The following is a 15,303-nucleotide window of genomic DNA, read 5'->3' as shown; positions in this document are numbered from 1 at the left end:
TTGTATGAGATGAACTCAAAGATCTAAAACTTTTTCCACATACACAATATCACCATTTCCCTCAAATATTGTTCACAAACCAGTCTAAATCTGTGATAATTGCTGAGATAATCCATCCCACCTCACAGGTGTGCCATATCAAGATTCTGATTAGACACCATGATTAGTGCACAGGTGTGCCTTAGACTGCCCACAATAAAAGGCCACTCTTTTTAAATGGACCACAATGGAAAGTGTTTTCACTTTCTTGTGTCGTCCATGTATTTTGAATGTATTTACAATTATATTATCTACTTACATTGAACTCGCACTCACGCTTTTAATATAAAGATGATTTACCATCCCCTGCTAGAATACGGTGTTAGTCCAGAATGTAATTAGCAACGTTGGCTAATATCCGTAGTTTGTCCAAAACTTTTAGTCTAATCAGCGTTCCGTTTTGGTGGTGTTCATCCTTGACCCAGAATACATAAACATACCAAACAAAAAGAAATGGGTTGAGAGAGGAGTGAAAGAGGCATTGTATGTGAAACTGTTGAAACCCAGCCTTAACCGGGGAGGGGGTCTGAGACACGCTTTGTCCCCTGTTTACAATGGGGTACTCAGATCAAAGCAGTTTCAGTCTTTTGTTCATGGTAATGAGTCATTCACATTGTCAGGAGAGCCGTCAGGAGAGGCGTCAGTCCCATCGTTAGGAGGGACAGCTACCCTGTCATTAGGAGGGTATTAACTAGAGCACAATAGGTGCTAATTAGAGCAATTGTTTAGTCACTAGCCAATAGCAATCTGCCTCTCGGTAGGTGGGGTCTGGTTAGGTTTAATACTCTAGCTTTTGTCGCTTCTGTTATTCTTCTCTACAAGAGTCAAGACAGAAGTCAGATGACCAAAGCAAGAATTTTAGCTGAGGAAGCTTCTGCGATTTGAAGCGAAACGTCCTTGCGTCAAGCAACCCAGTCCAGTCGAAGATTCAAGCTTCTCTACTATATTGTATTACAACCCCTGGCAAAAATTATGGAATCATCGGCCTCTGAGGATGTTCATTCAGTTGTTTAATTTTGTAGAAAAAAAGCAGATCACAGACATGACACAAAACTAAAGTCATTTCAAATGGCAACTTTCTGGCTTTAAGAAACACTATAAGAAATCAAGAAAAAAGATTGTGGCAGTCAGTAACGGTTACTTTTTTAGACCAAGCAGAGGAAAAAAATATGGAATCACTCAATTCTGAGGAAAAAATTATGGAATCACCCTGTAAATTTTCATCCCCAAAACTAACACCTGCATCATATCAGATCTGCTCGTTAGTCTGCATCTAAAAAGGAGTGATCACACCTTGGAGAGCTGTTGCACCAAGTGGACTGACATGAATCATGGCTCCAACACGAGAGATGTCAATTGAAACAAATGAGAGGATTATCAAACTCTTAAAAGAGGGTAAATCATCACGCAATGTTGCAAAAGATGTTGGTTGTTTACAGTCAGCTGTGTCTAAACTCTGGACCAAATACAAACAACATGGGAAGGTTGTTAAAGGCAAACATACTGGTAGACCAAGGAAGACATCAAAGCGTCAAGACAAACTTAAAGCAATAAGTCTCAAAAATCGAAAAAAATGCACAACAAAACAAATGAGGAACGAATGGGAGGAAACTGGAGTCAACATCTGTGACCAAACTGTAAGAAACCGCCTAAAGGAAATGGGATTTACATACAGAAAAGCTAAACAAAAGCCACCATTAACACCTAAACAGAAAAAACCAAGGTTACAATGGGCTAAGGAAAAGCAATCGTGGACTGTGGATGACTGGATGAAAGTCATATTCAGTGATGAATCTCGACTCTGCATTGGGCAAGGTGATGATGCTGGAACTTTTGTTTGGTGCCGTTCCAATGAGATTTATAAAGATGACTGCCTGAAGAGAACATGCAAATTTCCACAGTCATTGATGATATGGGGCTGCATGTCAGGTAAAGGCACTGGGGAGATGGCTGTCATTACATCATCAATAAATGCACAAGTTTACGTTGATATTTTGGACAATTGAAAGGATGTTTGGGGATGATGAAATCATTTTTCAAGATGATAATGCATCTTGCCATAGAGCAAAAACTGAAAACATTCCTTGCAAAAAGACACATAGGGTCAATGTCAACGAGCAGATCTGATTTGATGCAGGTGTTAGTTTGGGGGATGAAAATTTACAGGGTGATTCCATAATTTATTCCTCAGAATTGAGTGATTCCATATTTTTTTCCTCTGCTTTGTCTAAAAAAGTAACCGTTACTGACTGTCACAATCTTTTTTTCTTGATTTCTTATAGTGTTTCTTAAAGCCAGAACGTTGCCATTTGAAATGACTTTAGTTTTGTGTCATGTCTGTGATCTGCTTTTTTTTCTACAAAATTAAACAGCTGAATGAACATCATCCGAGGCCAGTGATTCCATAATTTCTGCCAGGGGTTGTAGAACACAAAATGTTGTTTTTTCCATGAAAAGATTGTCATGATCATAGGGGAAAACATTGGTGGAAAAATGGGATAACTGATGACCTCCCAAAGGCTCTGTGGGAAAGTCACCAGACAAAATGTGTGGAGTTGATTTCAAGTGTTGTGCGAGACTGACGTCCTGTCCGGGTTGTACATCACCTCTCGCCTGGTGACTGCTGGGATAGGCTGTTTTTGGCATTTTTGGTGTAAAGGATGACAGGGTTCTGTTCTCCCTTTATTTAGTATCTCTTATTCACATACTTGTTTATGTCGAGAATTTCTGTGATATTATAAAACTAAAACTGGAGGGTTTTTTTCTGGCTGCACTGAAAAGCTGGATGCCATCTAATGTTCCACTTTTGGACTCAGAAGACCAAGAAAATTGTCATCTGTAAATTGTTGCAGACATAGTTATAATCACTTAACATTATGTCTGTGCAATCATGTGAGTCACCATCATGAAAAAGCTTATCTTGGTGTGTGGGGTTTGATATTGACTATTAGAGAGGCAATTAAGCCGATCCCTTATTGTTTGTGTAACATTGCAGTGATTTGTCTTATCCTGTCTGTGGCTGATGCTGAGACACTGACTCATGCTTTTGTGTTCTACAGAATTGAATAACGTATCATTTTTTTGTCTTAAGATTACTCTAACTAGGATTAGAAAATGTGATCACATCACCCCTGCTTTGGCTTCCAGTCACCATCAGAGCTGAATTTAAGGTTTTGATGTGATGTATAAAAACTGGGTTGGTGTGCGCTCTTAGGTCACGGAACTTACTGTGCCTCATGTGTCATCACATGCACTCTGGTCTTTGGATGCAGCCTTGGCCTGTGGTCCTAAGGTGCAGAAGACATCAGCAGGCTGTACAACTTTTGTTTACCTCACTCATATGTTGTGGACGAAATTGCCTTTTCACATTAGTCAGATTTTGCATAATCTGTTCAATCAAATCTCACAACACACTCACTTTCTATCATCTACATTTATTTATTGTAATTTATTTAATTATTTGTTAAATTTAAAGTTTTTCTTATGTGTATATCTATATTATTAGAATTATTTATATGCACTGTTAAAGATTTTGTATATATTTGGAGGAGAAAATACCCAACATGCACTTATTATCTTTATTTTATTATTACTTTTATTTTGTCATTAGATTTTAAAATGGACCACAATGGAAATAACTGTTTTCACTTGTGTCATCCATCAAGTATTTGCCATTATATATTATGTACTTGCATTGAACTTCCTAAATAAAGTCATACACACATACACACACTCTTTTAACATATAGATGATTTACCGCCCCCTACTGGAATGGCATGTGAGTCTAGAATGTAATTATCAATGTCCATTGTTCAGTGTTGTTAGCTAATATCTGTAGTTTCTCCAAAAATATTAGTCCTATCAATGTTCCATTTTGGTGGTGTTCATCTTTGACCCAAAATACATAAGCATGGCAAATGTCAGCTGTCCCCAGTTTGTCTGTATTTGAAGTTATACACATGTACGCATGCAGAGCTTTTTGTCTTTTTTGTATTCTGCCACATCAGGCACTTTTATTTTTGCACACCCACAAACAGAGACTGTGGTGGATGATGACAAAGGCACTTCCCTTTTCACTCGTAGTAACAGCAACATGACACTTAACCCACTCATGGTAATGGCAACATTACACTTAACTAAACTGACAAAACCAATTGAACTACAAAACACAATAAATCAATAACACTAACAACAATGTTAAACTAACATGAAACACAACAAAATTTAAAACCCTAAAACCCCAAAATCCCATGTTGCATTACAGTACAACGTCCATTGTTCATTATTGTTAGGTGCTACAGCTAATTTCTCAAAAAATATTAGGCCTATCAACTTTCTGTTTTTGCAGTGTTCATTTTTGACCCAAAATACATAAGCATACCAAACAGAAAATGTCAGCTCTCCCCAGTTTCTCCACGATTGAAGCATACACATGCACTCTTACACATACACACACACATGCATGCACACAGAGGCCACTTGGCGATTATAATGTATATAATAATAGTTGCTATTATTGTGGGGCTGTTGTTCAGATCACATTTTACCATTTAAATGATGTACATATGCCTACTTGGCCAGGGATATATATATATATATACACACACACACACACACACACAGAGTAGTGTTCAGAATAATAGTAGTGCTATGTGACTAAAAAGATTAATCCAGGTTTTGAGTATATTTCTTATTGTTACATGGGCAACAAGGTACCAGTAGATTCAGTAGATTCTCACAAATCCAACAAGACCAAGCATTCATGATATGCACACTCTTAAGGCTATGAAATTGGGCTGTTAGTTAAAAAAAAAAAAAAAGTAGAAAAGGGGGTGTTCACAATAATAGTAGCATCTGCTGTTGACGCTGCAAACTCAAAACTATTATGTTCAAACTGCTTTTTTAGCAATCCTGTGAAACACTAAACTAGTATTTAGTTGTATAACCACAGTTTTTCATGATTTCTTCACATCTGCGAGGCATTAATTTTGTTGGTTTGGAACCATGATTTTGCTCATTTACTAGTGTGCTTGGGGTCATTGTCTTGTTGAAACACCCATTTCAAGGGCATGTCCTCTTCAGCATAAGGGAACATGACCTCTTCAAGTATTTTGACATATCCAAACTGATCCATGATACCTGGTATGCGATATATAGGCCCAACACCATAGTAGGAGAAACATGCCCATATCATGATGCTTGCACCACCATCCTTCACTGTCTTCACTGTGAACTGTGGCTTGAATTCAGAGTTTGGGGGTCGTCTCACAAACTGTCTGCGGCCCTTGGACCCAAAAAGAACAATTTACTCTCATCAGTCCACAAAATATTCCTCCATTTCTCTTTAGGCCAGTTGATGTGTTCTTTGGCAAATTGTAACCTCTTCTGCACGTCTTTTATTTAACAGAGGGATTTTGCGGGGGATTCTTGCAAATAAATTAGCTTCACACAGGCGTCTTCTGTCACAGCACTTACAGTTAACTCCAGACTGTCTTTGATCATCCTGGAGCTGATCAATGGGTGAGCCTTTGCCATTCTGGTTATTCTTCTATCCATTTTGATGATTGTTTTCCATTTTCTTCCACACGTCTTTTTTTTTGTTGTCCATTTTAATGCATTGGAGATCATTGTAGATGAACAGCCTATAATTTTTTGCACCTGTGTATAAGTTTTCCCCTCTCCAATCAACTTTTTAATCAAACCACGCTGTTCTTCTGAACAATGTCTTGAACGTCCCATTTTCCTCAGGCTTTCAAAGAGAAAAGCATGTTCAACAGGTGCTGGCTTCATCCTTAAATAGGGGACACCTGATTCACACCTGTTTGTTCCACAAAATTGACGAACTCACTGACTGAATGCCACACTACTATTATTTTGAACACCCCCTTTTCTACTTTTTTTTTTTACTAATAGCCCAATTTCATAGCCTTAAGAGTGTGCATATCATGAATGCTTGGTCTTGTTGGATTTGTGAGAATCTACTGAATCTACTGGTACCTTGTTTCCCATGTAACAATAAGAAATATACTCAAAACTTGGATTAATCTTTTTAGTCACATAGCACTACTATTATTCTGAACACTACTGTGTGTGTGTATATATATATATATATATATATATATATATATATATAAAAAATCAAATGGCATTCTTTCACAAGTTTTTTTTGTACTTTCATTTCACTGTCTTTTCAAATGAAACTTCACATTCTTTGCCATGTAGGTGTGTGAACGGTTGTGATGTCTCTCTGCTTTGTCACTGTTTAGTAATGTTGTTTCAAATATGGGAAGTCACAGCAGGGCTCTGACTCACGTTCTGACTTGTTACTTACTGATATGTTTTTTGGCACTAAATGTGCTGCAGAATTTGTTGCGACATGCAGCCCTGGGTGCTGCTGTCCTGCTCACATTTTCTTGCGGATCGTTGTAAATTTTATTAAGTTGGACATAATCTGTGGAAGTTGGGAGGGGGCAGAGCAAAAACACATTTTATTTTGCATGTATGAATGAATTAATGAATCACTTTTCCTGTGCACACGTGGTCTGTAGGCAACAGGGTGACAGAATTGGTCCAAACACACAATGTGTTGAGGATGTGTGCAGAGTTCACGTGTTTAAGACGGCCATGAGGTTAAGCTAACTGATAAACTGAATACTTTCTTTCTTTGTGTGTGTGCGTGCGTGCGTGTGTGTAGCCGGATCGGCTGCTATGTGACGGTGTTCCAAAACATCTCAAACTTGAGGGATGTCTTCTATAAGGAGATGAGCGTGGTAAGAGCCTCTGACTAATAATATTATATTGTATATATTATTATATATATAATATAATAATAATAATTAATATTGTTGTGTAACAGTATTTGCACTGTAATCGGAGTAACACGATGACTTTTTTTATTGCAGCTGAACCACGATCTGTACAATGTGATGAAGAAACTAGAAACTCAGCACTCAGGAAAAGCGTTTATCATCAAAGGCCTGAACAGGTACGATACATGTTAATCCAACAGCTGCAGCAAAGAAAACAAATTGTGGGGCTGATCCACATGAGGAGGCGCCACCTAGAAATGAAAGAATATGGTTCATTCCCTTATTATCCCTCGCCAGCCATAAGTCCAGCAGGGGTAATATCAAAATGCACTCTGTCTGTCTGTCTGTGTCACAGAAATTTAAAGAAGCTGTTTCAAGCGTATCACTACCAATAAACATCCATATAACAATTGCGTTTGTTGAAAGTGTGTCAAATAGCATCCAATAGGTTCTCCGATGCATGTTTATTTGTCCATTTTCTGATTCTTGGGATTGAAGTGTTTTTGGCCCACATCACATGCTGAGCTTCTGCAAAAATACACTGTTCACGTGTACATCTGATGATTACGTTTGTTCAGAGTGTGTCAAATAGCATCCAGTATGTTGTCTGATTTCATTTGTCCATCTGGCTTATTTTTGGAATTTAAAAGACTTTCCGTAAAGTAACAGCACACACTGTCCATTATTGAGCTGGCTCCCAGAGAAATGCTGTATTAAAAAGTGAGTTCCACATCGAAGAAAATCAAAAATCTTTGCCTTATACTCTGCAGTGACTTTGGGTAGTATACCATAAGTACTGTGTCGTATACCGTTGTTACATAAGCTGTTCATTTCAGAACATAAACACTGATAATAGACTGATGTGTCCTTTTGCTTCCTTGTTGAATAATGGAAGAGACTGTGAACCAAGTGTCACATCCTACCTAATGTCAGTCTGCATCCTTGTTCGCAAACTAGGTTTTGATTGGAGGTGGAGATTTTAGCCATGTAAAAAGAAATCTGTCCTGTTTTTAGGTCTGGGCAAAAGGCTGAGCATGTACATGTAAAATGTAGTGAGCGAATAAACAGAAAAGAGACTATTCCCTCCAGTTTAATACGAGAATTTAACAATAAATATTATCATCTGGTAAGTCGTCAAATTCATATAATAGTTCATATAATATAAAGTGAACACACTTTGGTTAACTTTGATGCACCAATACAAAAAACAAGTGTTTTGAATTATTTATGTAATACACCTCTTCACCTGTCTATCGCCTGCTGGACAAAATAATCTTATCACATGCAAAAGTTCTGAAACAGCTGAGGGCGGGGAATGCGGCAGGGATTTGTGGCAGTGGAGCTGAGCTCCTCCAAGTGGGTGGTGATGTTGTTCTGCTGGCATTGCAAACAATTTTTGTTTCAGTCTGGGAGACTGGTATCATTCCTACACATTGGAAAAATAACTTTTTGTCCCAATCTGGAAGGGAAATGGTCATCACGTGGATTGTACCAACTGCAGGAACATCACGCTGCTCTGTGCTGCTGAAGGTGTTTGCAACGATCATTCTTAATAGGATTTAGTTTCAGCTACTTTCTGCTAAAGGATTTGAACAGTCTAGATTCACACACACAAAGTCAACTATTGACTACATTGTAGCTCTGTGAGTACTCATAGAACTTGAGTGTGAATATCGGTAGTGGTTCTTTGCAGCCTATGTTGATTTTTGCAAAACATTTGATTTAGTGGATCGGACAGCTCTCTGGAACATCCTGAGAATTTGTAGGATTCCCAAGAAGCTGCGAGACATCTTAGCCAGCCGATACTGTGCAGAGTGGAGGCAGAGTTCGGGTGTTTGGTAGAGTTGTGGAAACCGGTGACTTGGGTGCTTCTGTTGGCTCGGAAAGGTTTACTGACTTTGACTTCAAGGAGGATGCTGTGATCTGTGCGGAATCAATGGGTACTCTGATTGCAGAACCTGAAAAGAAGGAAGGAGTTGGAGTGTCTGGGTTTGAGATTATACTGGATCAAGACATTAGATTTTAAAGACTTCCTGGACTCAGCCATCAGATGTTAAAGTGTTGAACTAGAGATATTCAGTTATCTCGGCAGTGACCTGCATGTCTCAGGATCCTTGGCCTTTGAGATTGAGAGGCACCTTAGAGGAGCTTATGGAGTCATGAGGTCACTGGATAGAGCTGTTTGATGATGCCAATATCTTAGCAGGCAAATGAAGATCCAAGTCTTTAGGCTCCTGTCTGTCTTGCTGTATGGTCATGAGACTTGGACGCTAACCAGTGCCCTAAAGTGACGACTGGATGTCTTTGGTGTCAAGTGTGTTTGAGCCAAGGGTACCGCTGGATCAAACAAGTGGTTACTGAGAGAGACTAAGATGAGGAATATCACCACAGGAGAAGGCCAAGGGGACGTCCACATTTCACCTGGTTGTGGCAGATATAGTTGTGTTCAAAATAATAGTGTGTTTTTAAAAAGTGAGTAAAGCTCAGAATCCATATAATAGCTTTTATTTCCATACATGCAAATGCATCGGGAACACTGTACATTCTACCCCACATCAAAACATGAAGAGAAATGTATTATATTTGTTACGACTTTACAGAAAGTGAAGAAAAAGGAATATTAGGCTGTTCAAAAAAATGACATTTGTCAACATTGCAGCCAGTGAGTCAAAACCTCACACATTCTCGAGAAATGTTGGTTTCCCAGAATGCAAAAGAAAGAGGACCACACCCTGGGTGGAGCTCAGAACTTCTCAGTCGCCCCTCATAATTTGAAATGAGTGTCGCTATTCCTTCAGCAGAGGTTTGTGAGAAGGTCCTGTAGTCGATGTTAAAGGTTTGTCACAAACAAAAGTCTTGTTTGTCTGAAAACGATTTCTTATGTAACAGGCAGTAAAAATTTATTGCAGCTGCTTTTTTGTCCGACAATATTTATTAAAATGTGAAGTCGTGTTAATTTCTGAACAAATTTTTCTTTGTGTCTCAGAAGTGTACAGTAAATGTTCTGGTTTTCAGTCATGGCCATATACAGTGGGGCACATAAGTATGTATTTGGACAGTGATATGTACATTTTGTTTCTTTGCAATTTTGCCTCTGGACATCGCAGTGGAGATTAAATGAAACGGTTCAGATGTACTTGTAGAGTGGACTTTGCGCTTTAATTCAAGGGGATTTACAAAAATATTTAATGAACCATTTAAGAATTATAGCTATTTTTAGCCATAGTCCCTCCATTTTTCAGGGCATAAGCAATTGCGCAGCGCAGTCTCATTTGAGGGCGGGCACTAAAGGGGTAAAGTATGACGCATATGATGTCATTTCTCTACTTCTGAGGACAAAGACACAGCATTTTCTATGAGTTTTTGGGAAAATTACTCGTACACATAAAGTGAAAATGCAAAGAAAAAGTGACAGTGGTGTGGTGGAAAGTGGACGTGTTGTGGTTTGTTTATGACCCGGCGCTGAAATATGTCGAGGCGGCTTTGCAGGTGAGAAAACGCAGCTACTCTAATTAGCTGTGTAGGCTAACACTTACGACATGATGTCTCCCATTCGCCTTGTCTTCCTTTCTCCAATGGGAACCAAAAAAAAAAACCACTATTCACAACTGTTTCGGTGATTGCAGCCAAAACGGCTGCACAAATGGTGTACAAAACCGTACACTGTTTTCCCATCAATTTCAATTTATTCAATTTAAAAAAGTTACAAATCACAACAGTGTCACCCTAAGGCACTTCACACAAAACAGTTCAAGAACAATTTAAAATGAATTAAAAACAACAAATTTAAAAAGCACAATTAAAAGATCAAAGAATAAAAGAATAAAATTTAAAAAGGATGCAACACACTATTCTAATCATAGCACAGATGAAAGAAATGTGTCTTGAGTCTTGACTTGAATGTCTCCACAGTATCACAGTGGGAGACCATTCCGTAAGACTGGGACGTGATATGAGAAGGGTCTTTGACCCACAGACTTTTTCTTCACCCTCAGAAAACAAAGTAGTCCTGCATCCTGTGAGCTCAAAGCCCGGGCCGGTATGTAGGGTTTAATTAAATCAACTAGGTAGGTTGGTGCCAGTCCATGAACAATTTTATAGGCTAATAACAGAACCTTAAAATCTGATCTCACAGAGACAGGTAGCCAATGGAGAGATGCCAGAACAAGTGTGATGTGGGCAAACTTTGTGTGAAGTTATGCTGTGTTATCGGCTGTCCCGATAAGTAGTCAAATCCAGCGATATCACGCAGGGTTCAAATGAGTCTGCGCTGCCCTATTGGACAGTTGACTGATGAGCTGTTTCGTGGTCAGATGTGACCTGTTCCCCTGTTACTGCTGTGTTACCTTTGACCACAGCGGAATTCTCAACATGAGAAAGATGAGAAGTAGACCATAAACTACAGTAGGCTAAAAACAAAATTAATCTATCAGACAACTGGAATTTTAGGATTGACCAAAACCAACAGTTTCTTAAAGAAAGAATGCATTGTTTAACCAGTTAATACAAAAAGGTCTGTAAGACAGCTGATGCCAGTCCATTCTTTTAATTAAACAGCCAGATTAACCTGGTCAGCTTCTCGGCGCCGGCCGACAGAACAGAATTAAAGTGGATAATGGAATTCTTTCCTTGGTCAGGGAAAACCTCTTCAGAACATCTAGCCAATAGTCTGTTTCAGTTGTACGTGGTCATTTTGTAGTTACGTGACCCCACCCAGGAACACCCCCTGAAGTCAGAATTGCAACGCAACTTTGTTTGAACATCCCATACCTAAAGTTCACAGTTCAGGATGGCTGCTCTGAGCATCGTGTGTGTGTGTGTCTAACTTAATAAATTGTGCACACGATACTGTCCTATTGGTTTCTTTGGACATGTCGCTACTGTATTTTTATGTATAAAATAATGTTGTTCATCAACTGGTGGTGCTAATGTTGGCCAACCTAGTAGAAGTCACTACCCACAAACCGATCAGACAACCAAGCAGAAAATTCAAACCCTGTTCTGTGCTCTTCTATGAGGTCTCTTTGGTGGACCAAATATTTTTGTTGCACTCAAATTCTTGGAGGTGTCCAACTTATTTTCCTAATGTGTTATGTTGAAACTGCAACACGTTTGCCTGGGTGTGAAGAAAACACATCCTGCTCTGTTTGGAACAAGATTCTTTTCACAAATGAAACTAAGATCATCTTGTATCAGAAGTACGGAAATATAAGAATATGCAAAAGGAAAGGAACGGAACGGCTCACAGTGCTTCACGGTGTAGATTGTGTGTTACATTTCAGCTTCTTTGTGGTGGTGTACAGACACAAAATCCCAAACATATAAGTACTCGACTGTATAAAATCATGACACCAACTCTGCAGCTTGGAAATGGTGCTGCCAGAATTCTAGAATGCAAAATTAATCTTTTAGAATTCTCTGGTAATGAACTCAGAAAAACTAAAGTTCTATCTAGTAAACATAAAAACCTATAGTTTATATATATATAAATGATCCTGCTTCTGCATAGGTGTTGAAGTCTAATCCAGTTTTCATTGTACCTTGGGACCAATTTAAACTGAAATCTGTTCACGTTTTCTTGAGCTGTTCTGCTTATTATTAAAGCCAATAACAATATGTGCAGTACTTAATTTTGATCTTTTTTTTTTAACACAGCACCAAGTCAAAGAACAGGCGGTCCCTGGTTATCTCCAACCCCATCCCCTGCAATACAGCCTTCCCAGCCGACCACGTCTCCATGTCCCCCACCCAAACCAGTAAAGATGCTGAGCCAACGTCCCCGGTACTGAAAACTCAAAGTATCCCTGAAGAAACCAACGAACCAAAAGACAGTGAGGTTCCATCCAAAGACAGCACCTCGTCAGACTCTGATGAGGTCAGCTCTGCTGGCACACACACGCCCAAAACACAGTCGATGTGCGACAGTGAGAGTCAAAGTCAAGAGGAGGCGGAGGCGGCACTTGAAACAAACCAGTGTGATGATGCTGAGGTGGAAGTCCAGCAGTCAGAGACTGTAAGCCATGAAGATTCCGGTCTGTCTGATTCTGCAGAGAGTGAGATGCCACAGAGTCTTGATTATGAAAATGTAACTGAACCACCACTGGAGGAGGTGAAGCCCAAACCTGCCCCAGTTCCCGCTCCTCGTCTGTCATTCCGCTCCAAAGACAGACGCACCATCACCCCGACTGAGGAGCGGCAGCAAACCGCAGCTGAACCTGGAGATGAGTCTAGTTCTGATGACCCACCTGGCTTCCTTTACAAGGTACACAACCGTGTGACTCAACTGTTCAGAGGACACCATAGACCACAGTATCCTATGTTAGAATAAGGACATGCTTCAGTTGGAAAACCAGTAACTTTTGTCTCACAGGTTGGAAACAGAATCTCTTCAAACATTTTCACAAGTTGCCTTTTAAAACTAAAATACAATCATATAAACACGATGAAATAACAGCTGAGTGGATCCTATTCATTTGATTGGTGCTTTGTATGTCACGTGACATGGATTATTCATCCCATTTGGGTTGTGTTGCATTTAGCGTGCAAATTTGGTTTCATTTACTGTGCAATTTGGTTCCATACATTTTGAACCATTGCACGCTGCAAACCCTGCCCTCACACAGACGAGTGGGGGCGGCGTTTAGCTAAACATGACGGAGTTTTTCCTGATGGATGACGATTTGAACGAGCTAATTGAGGATGCTAATTCTTCTAACGCACACACAAAAAACAAATGAAGAGCTGTTAGGATGAAAACCTGGAAAATTTCTGATGCAATTTTTCACTGGACTAAGGAAGCACCCAAAGTCTTTTTTTTTTCTTTTTTTTTTTTTTTGGAAGTATCACAGACTACATCTGTTTTTCCATGTTGACTGAGAACAATTTTGGACTCCTATTTAAAGTTTGTGTTGGATTGTTGATGTCAAAACACCAGTGATGAACACCAAAATGTAAGGCCTTTTTCTGTTGTTTATAAATGAATATAATATCAAAATCAAATCAATTTTATTTATATAGCGCTAAATCACAACAAACAGTTGCCCAAGGCGCTTTATATTGTAAGGCAAAAGCCATACAATAATTACAGAAAAACTCCAACGGTCAAAACGACCCCCTGTGAGCAAGCACTTGGTGACAGTGGGAAGGAAAAACTCCCTTTTAACAGGAAGAAACCTCCAGCAGAACCAGGCTCAGGGAGGGGCAGTCTTCTGCTGGGACTGGTTGGGGCTGAGGGAGAGAACCAGGAAAAGACATGCTGTGGAGGGGAGCAGAGATCAATCACTAATGATTAAATGCAGAGTGGTGCATACAGAGCAAAAAGAGAAAGAAACACTCAGTGCATCATGGGAACCCTCCAGCAGTCTAAGTCTATGGCAGCATAACTAACTATCAAATGACAAGGATCTATTTTAGCCTTTATATAAAACAAATAATGTGTTTTTACATTCTTTCAATGGAACGAATATTTAATTTGGTGAAATATTCTTACCATTGAACTCATAAACATTAATTATTTGTATAATATCTGCTGACTGCTGATATCACACAGCGACCCAATGCAACTGACCTGACTTAAAAGCAAAAAAAAAAAAAAAAGGTAATCTTTCTATAGTTATAGCTCAGAAGCTACTGGCCACATGGTCTTGATTTTGATGTTTATTATTTGCAAGATGTGATTTTATACGACCTAATCCAATCCACTTTATTTATATAGCACATTTAACACAAAAAACGTTCCAAAGTGCTGCACATACAGTAGAATCATGATAGATAAAACCCAATAGTCAAGAAGAAAATTAACAATAAAAATAACTAAAATGTGCAAGATAAATAAATAAATACATACAGCATACAAAAGATAAAACCAATAAAATCTACCAAAATAAAGCAAAACCAATAAAACAGAGGACCACACAACTCACGCAGTGTTAAGAACCAGAGAATAAAAGTGGGTCTTCAGACAAGACTTAAAACACTCCACTGTGGGGCTGTTCGGACATGGAGGGGCAGAGCGTTCCAAAATCTGGGGCCAGCCACAGAGAAAGCCCTGTCCCCCCTGGTTTTAAGTCTCGTCTTGGGTACCATGAGCTGGAAATGGTAATGTAAGAGTTTCAGAAACTCAAGTGTTACCATGAAAAATATCAAAATTCAGATCTATAACAGCTGAACCTTGAGTTTCAAATCACTCAGTGACACAAAGTTCTTATTTCTAATAAATCAATCAAATATTTTTCCTGAATCTGACTGAACAGCTTTTGTGACCTTTGAACCCAATGAAAACAACTTCCCAAAGTGTCCTTTTAATCCAAATGAACATTATTATTATCAGTGTTGCCACAGTTACTTTGAAAAAGTAACTTAGTTACTTTACTGATTACTCAATTGTAAAAGTAACTTAGTTACTTTACTGATTACTCAATTGTAAAAGTAACTAAGTTAGATTACTAGTTACTTT

The 15,303-nt window shown here is 38.9% G+C and overlaps 1 protein-coding gene across 1 annotated transcript in view; it reads left to right on the top strand.

Annotated features, from left to right (window-relative positions):
* bin2b (bridging integrator 2b) overlaps positions 1-15,303 on the top strand; it is a 72,266-nt gene that overhangs the window by 52,030 nt on the left and 4,933 nt on the right. Inside the window, exons 8-10 of the mRNA XM_034167414.1 lie at positions 6,734-6,809; positions 6,942-7,024; positions 12,504-13,110. Of these exons, the coding sequence (XP_034023305.1) occupies positions 6,734-6,809; positions 6,942-7,024; positions 12,504-13,110 (766 nt within the window). The remainder of the gene's footprint in view (positions 1-6,733; positions 6,810-6,941; positions 7,025-12,503; positions 13,111-15,303) is intronic.

This window comes from Thalassophryne amazonica, chromosome 3 (genome assembly GCF_902500255.1).
Source record: "Thalassophryne amazonica chromosome 3, fThaAma1.1, whole genome shotgun sequence".
Classification (NCBI taxonomy): Eukaryota; Metazoa; Chordata; class Actinopteri; order Batrachoidiformes; family Batrachoididae; genus Thalassophryne; species Thalassophryne amazonica.
This window is presented reverse-complemented; position numbering and strand designations above follow the sequence as displayed.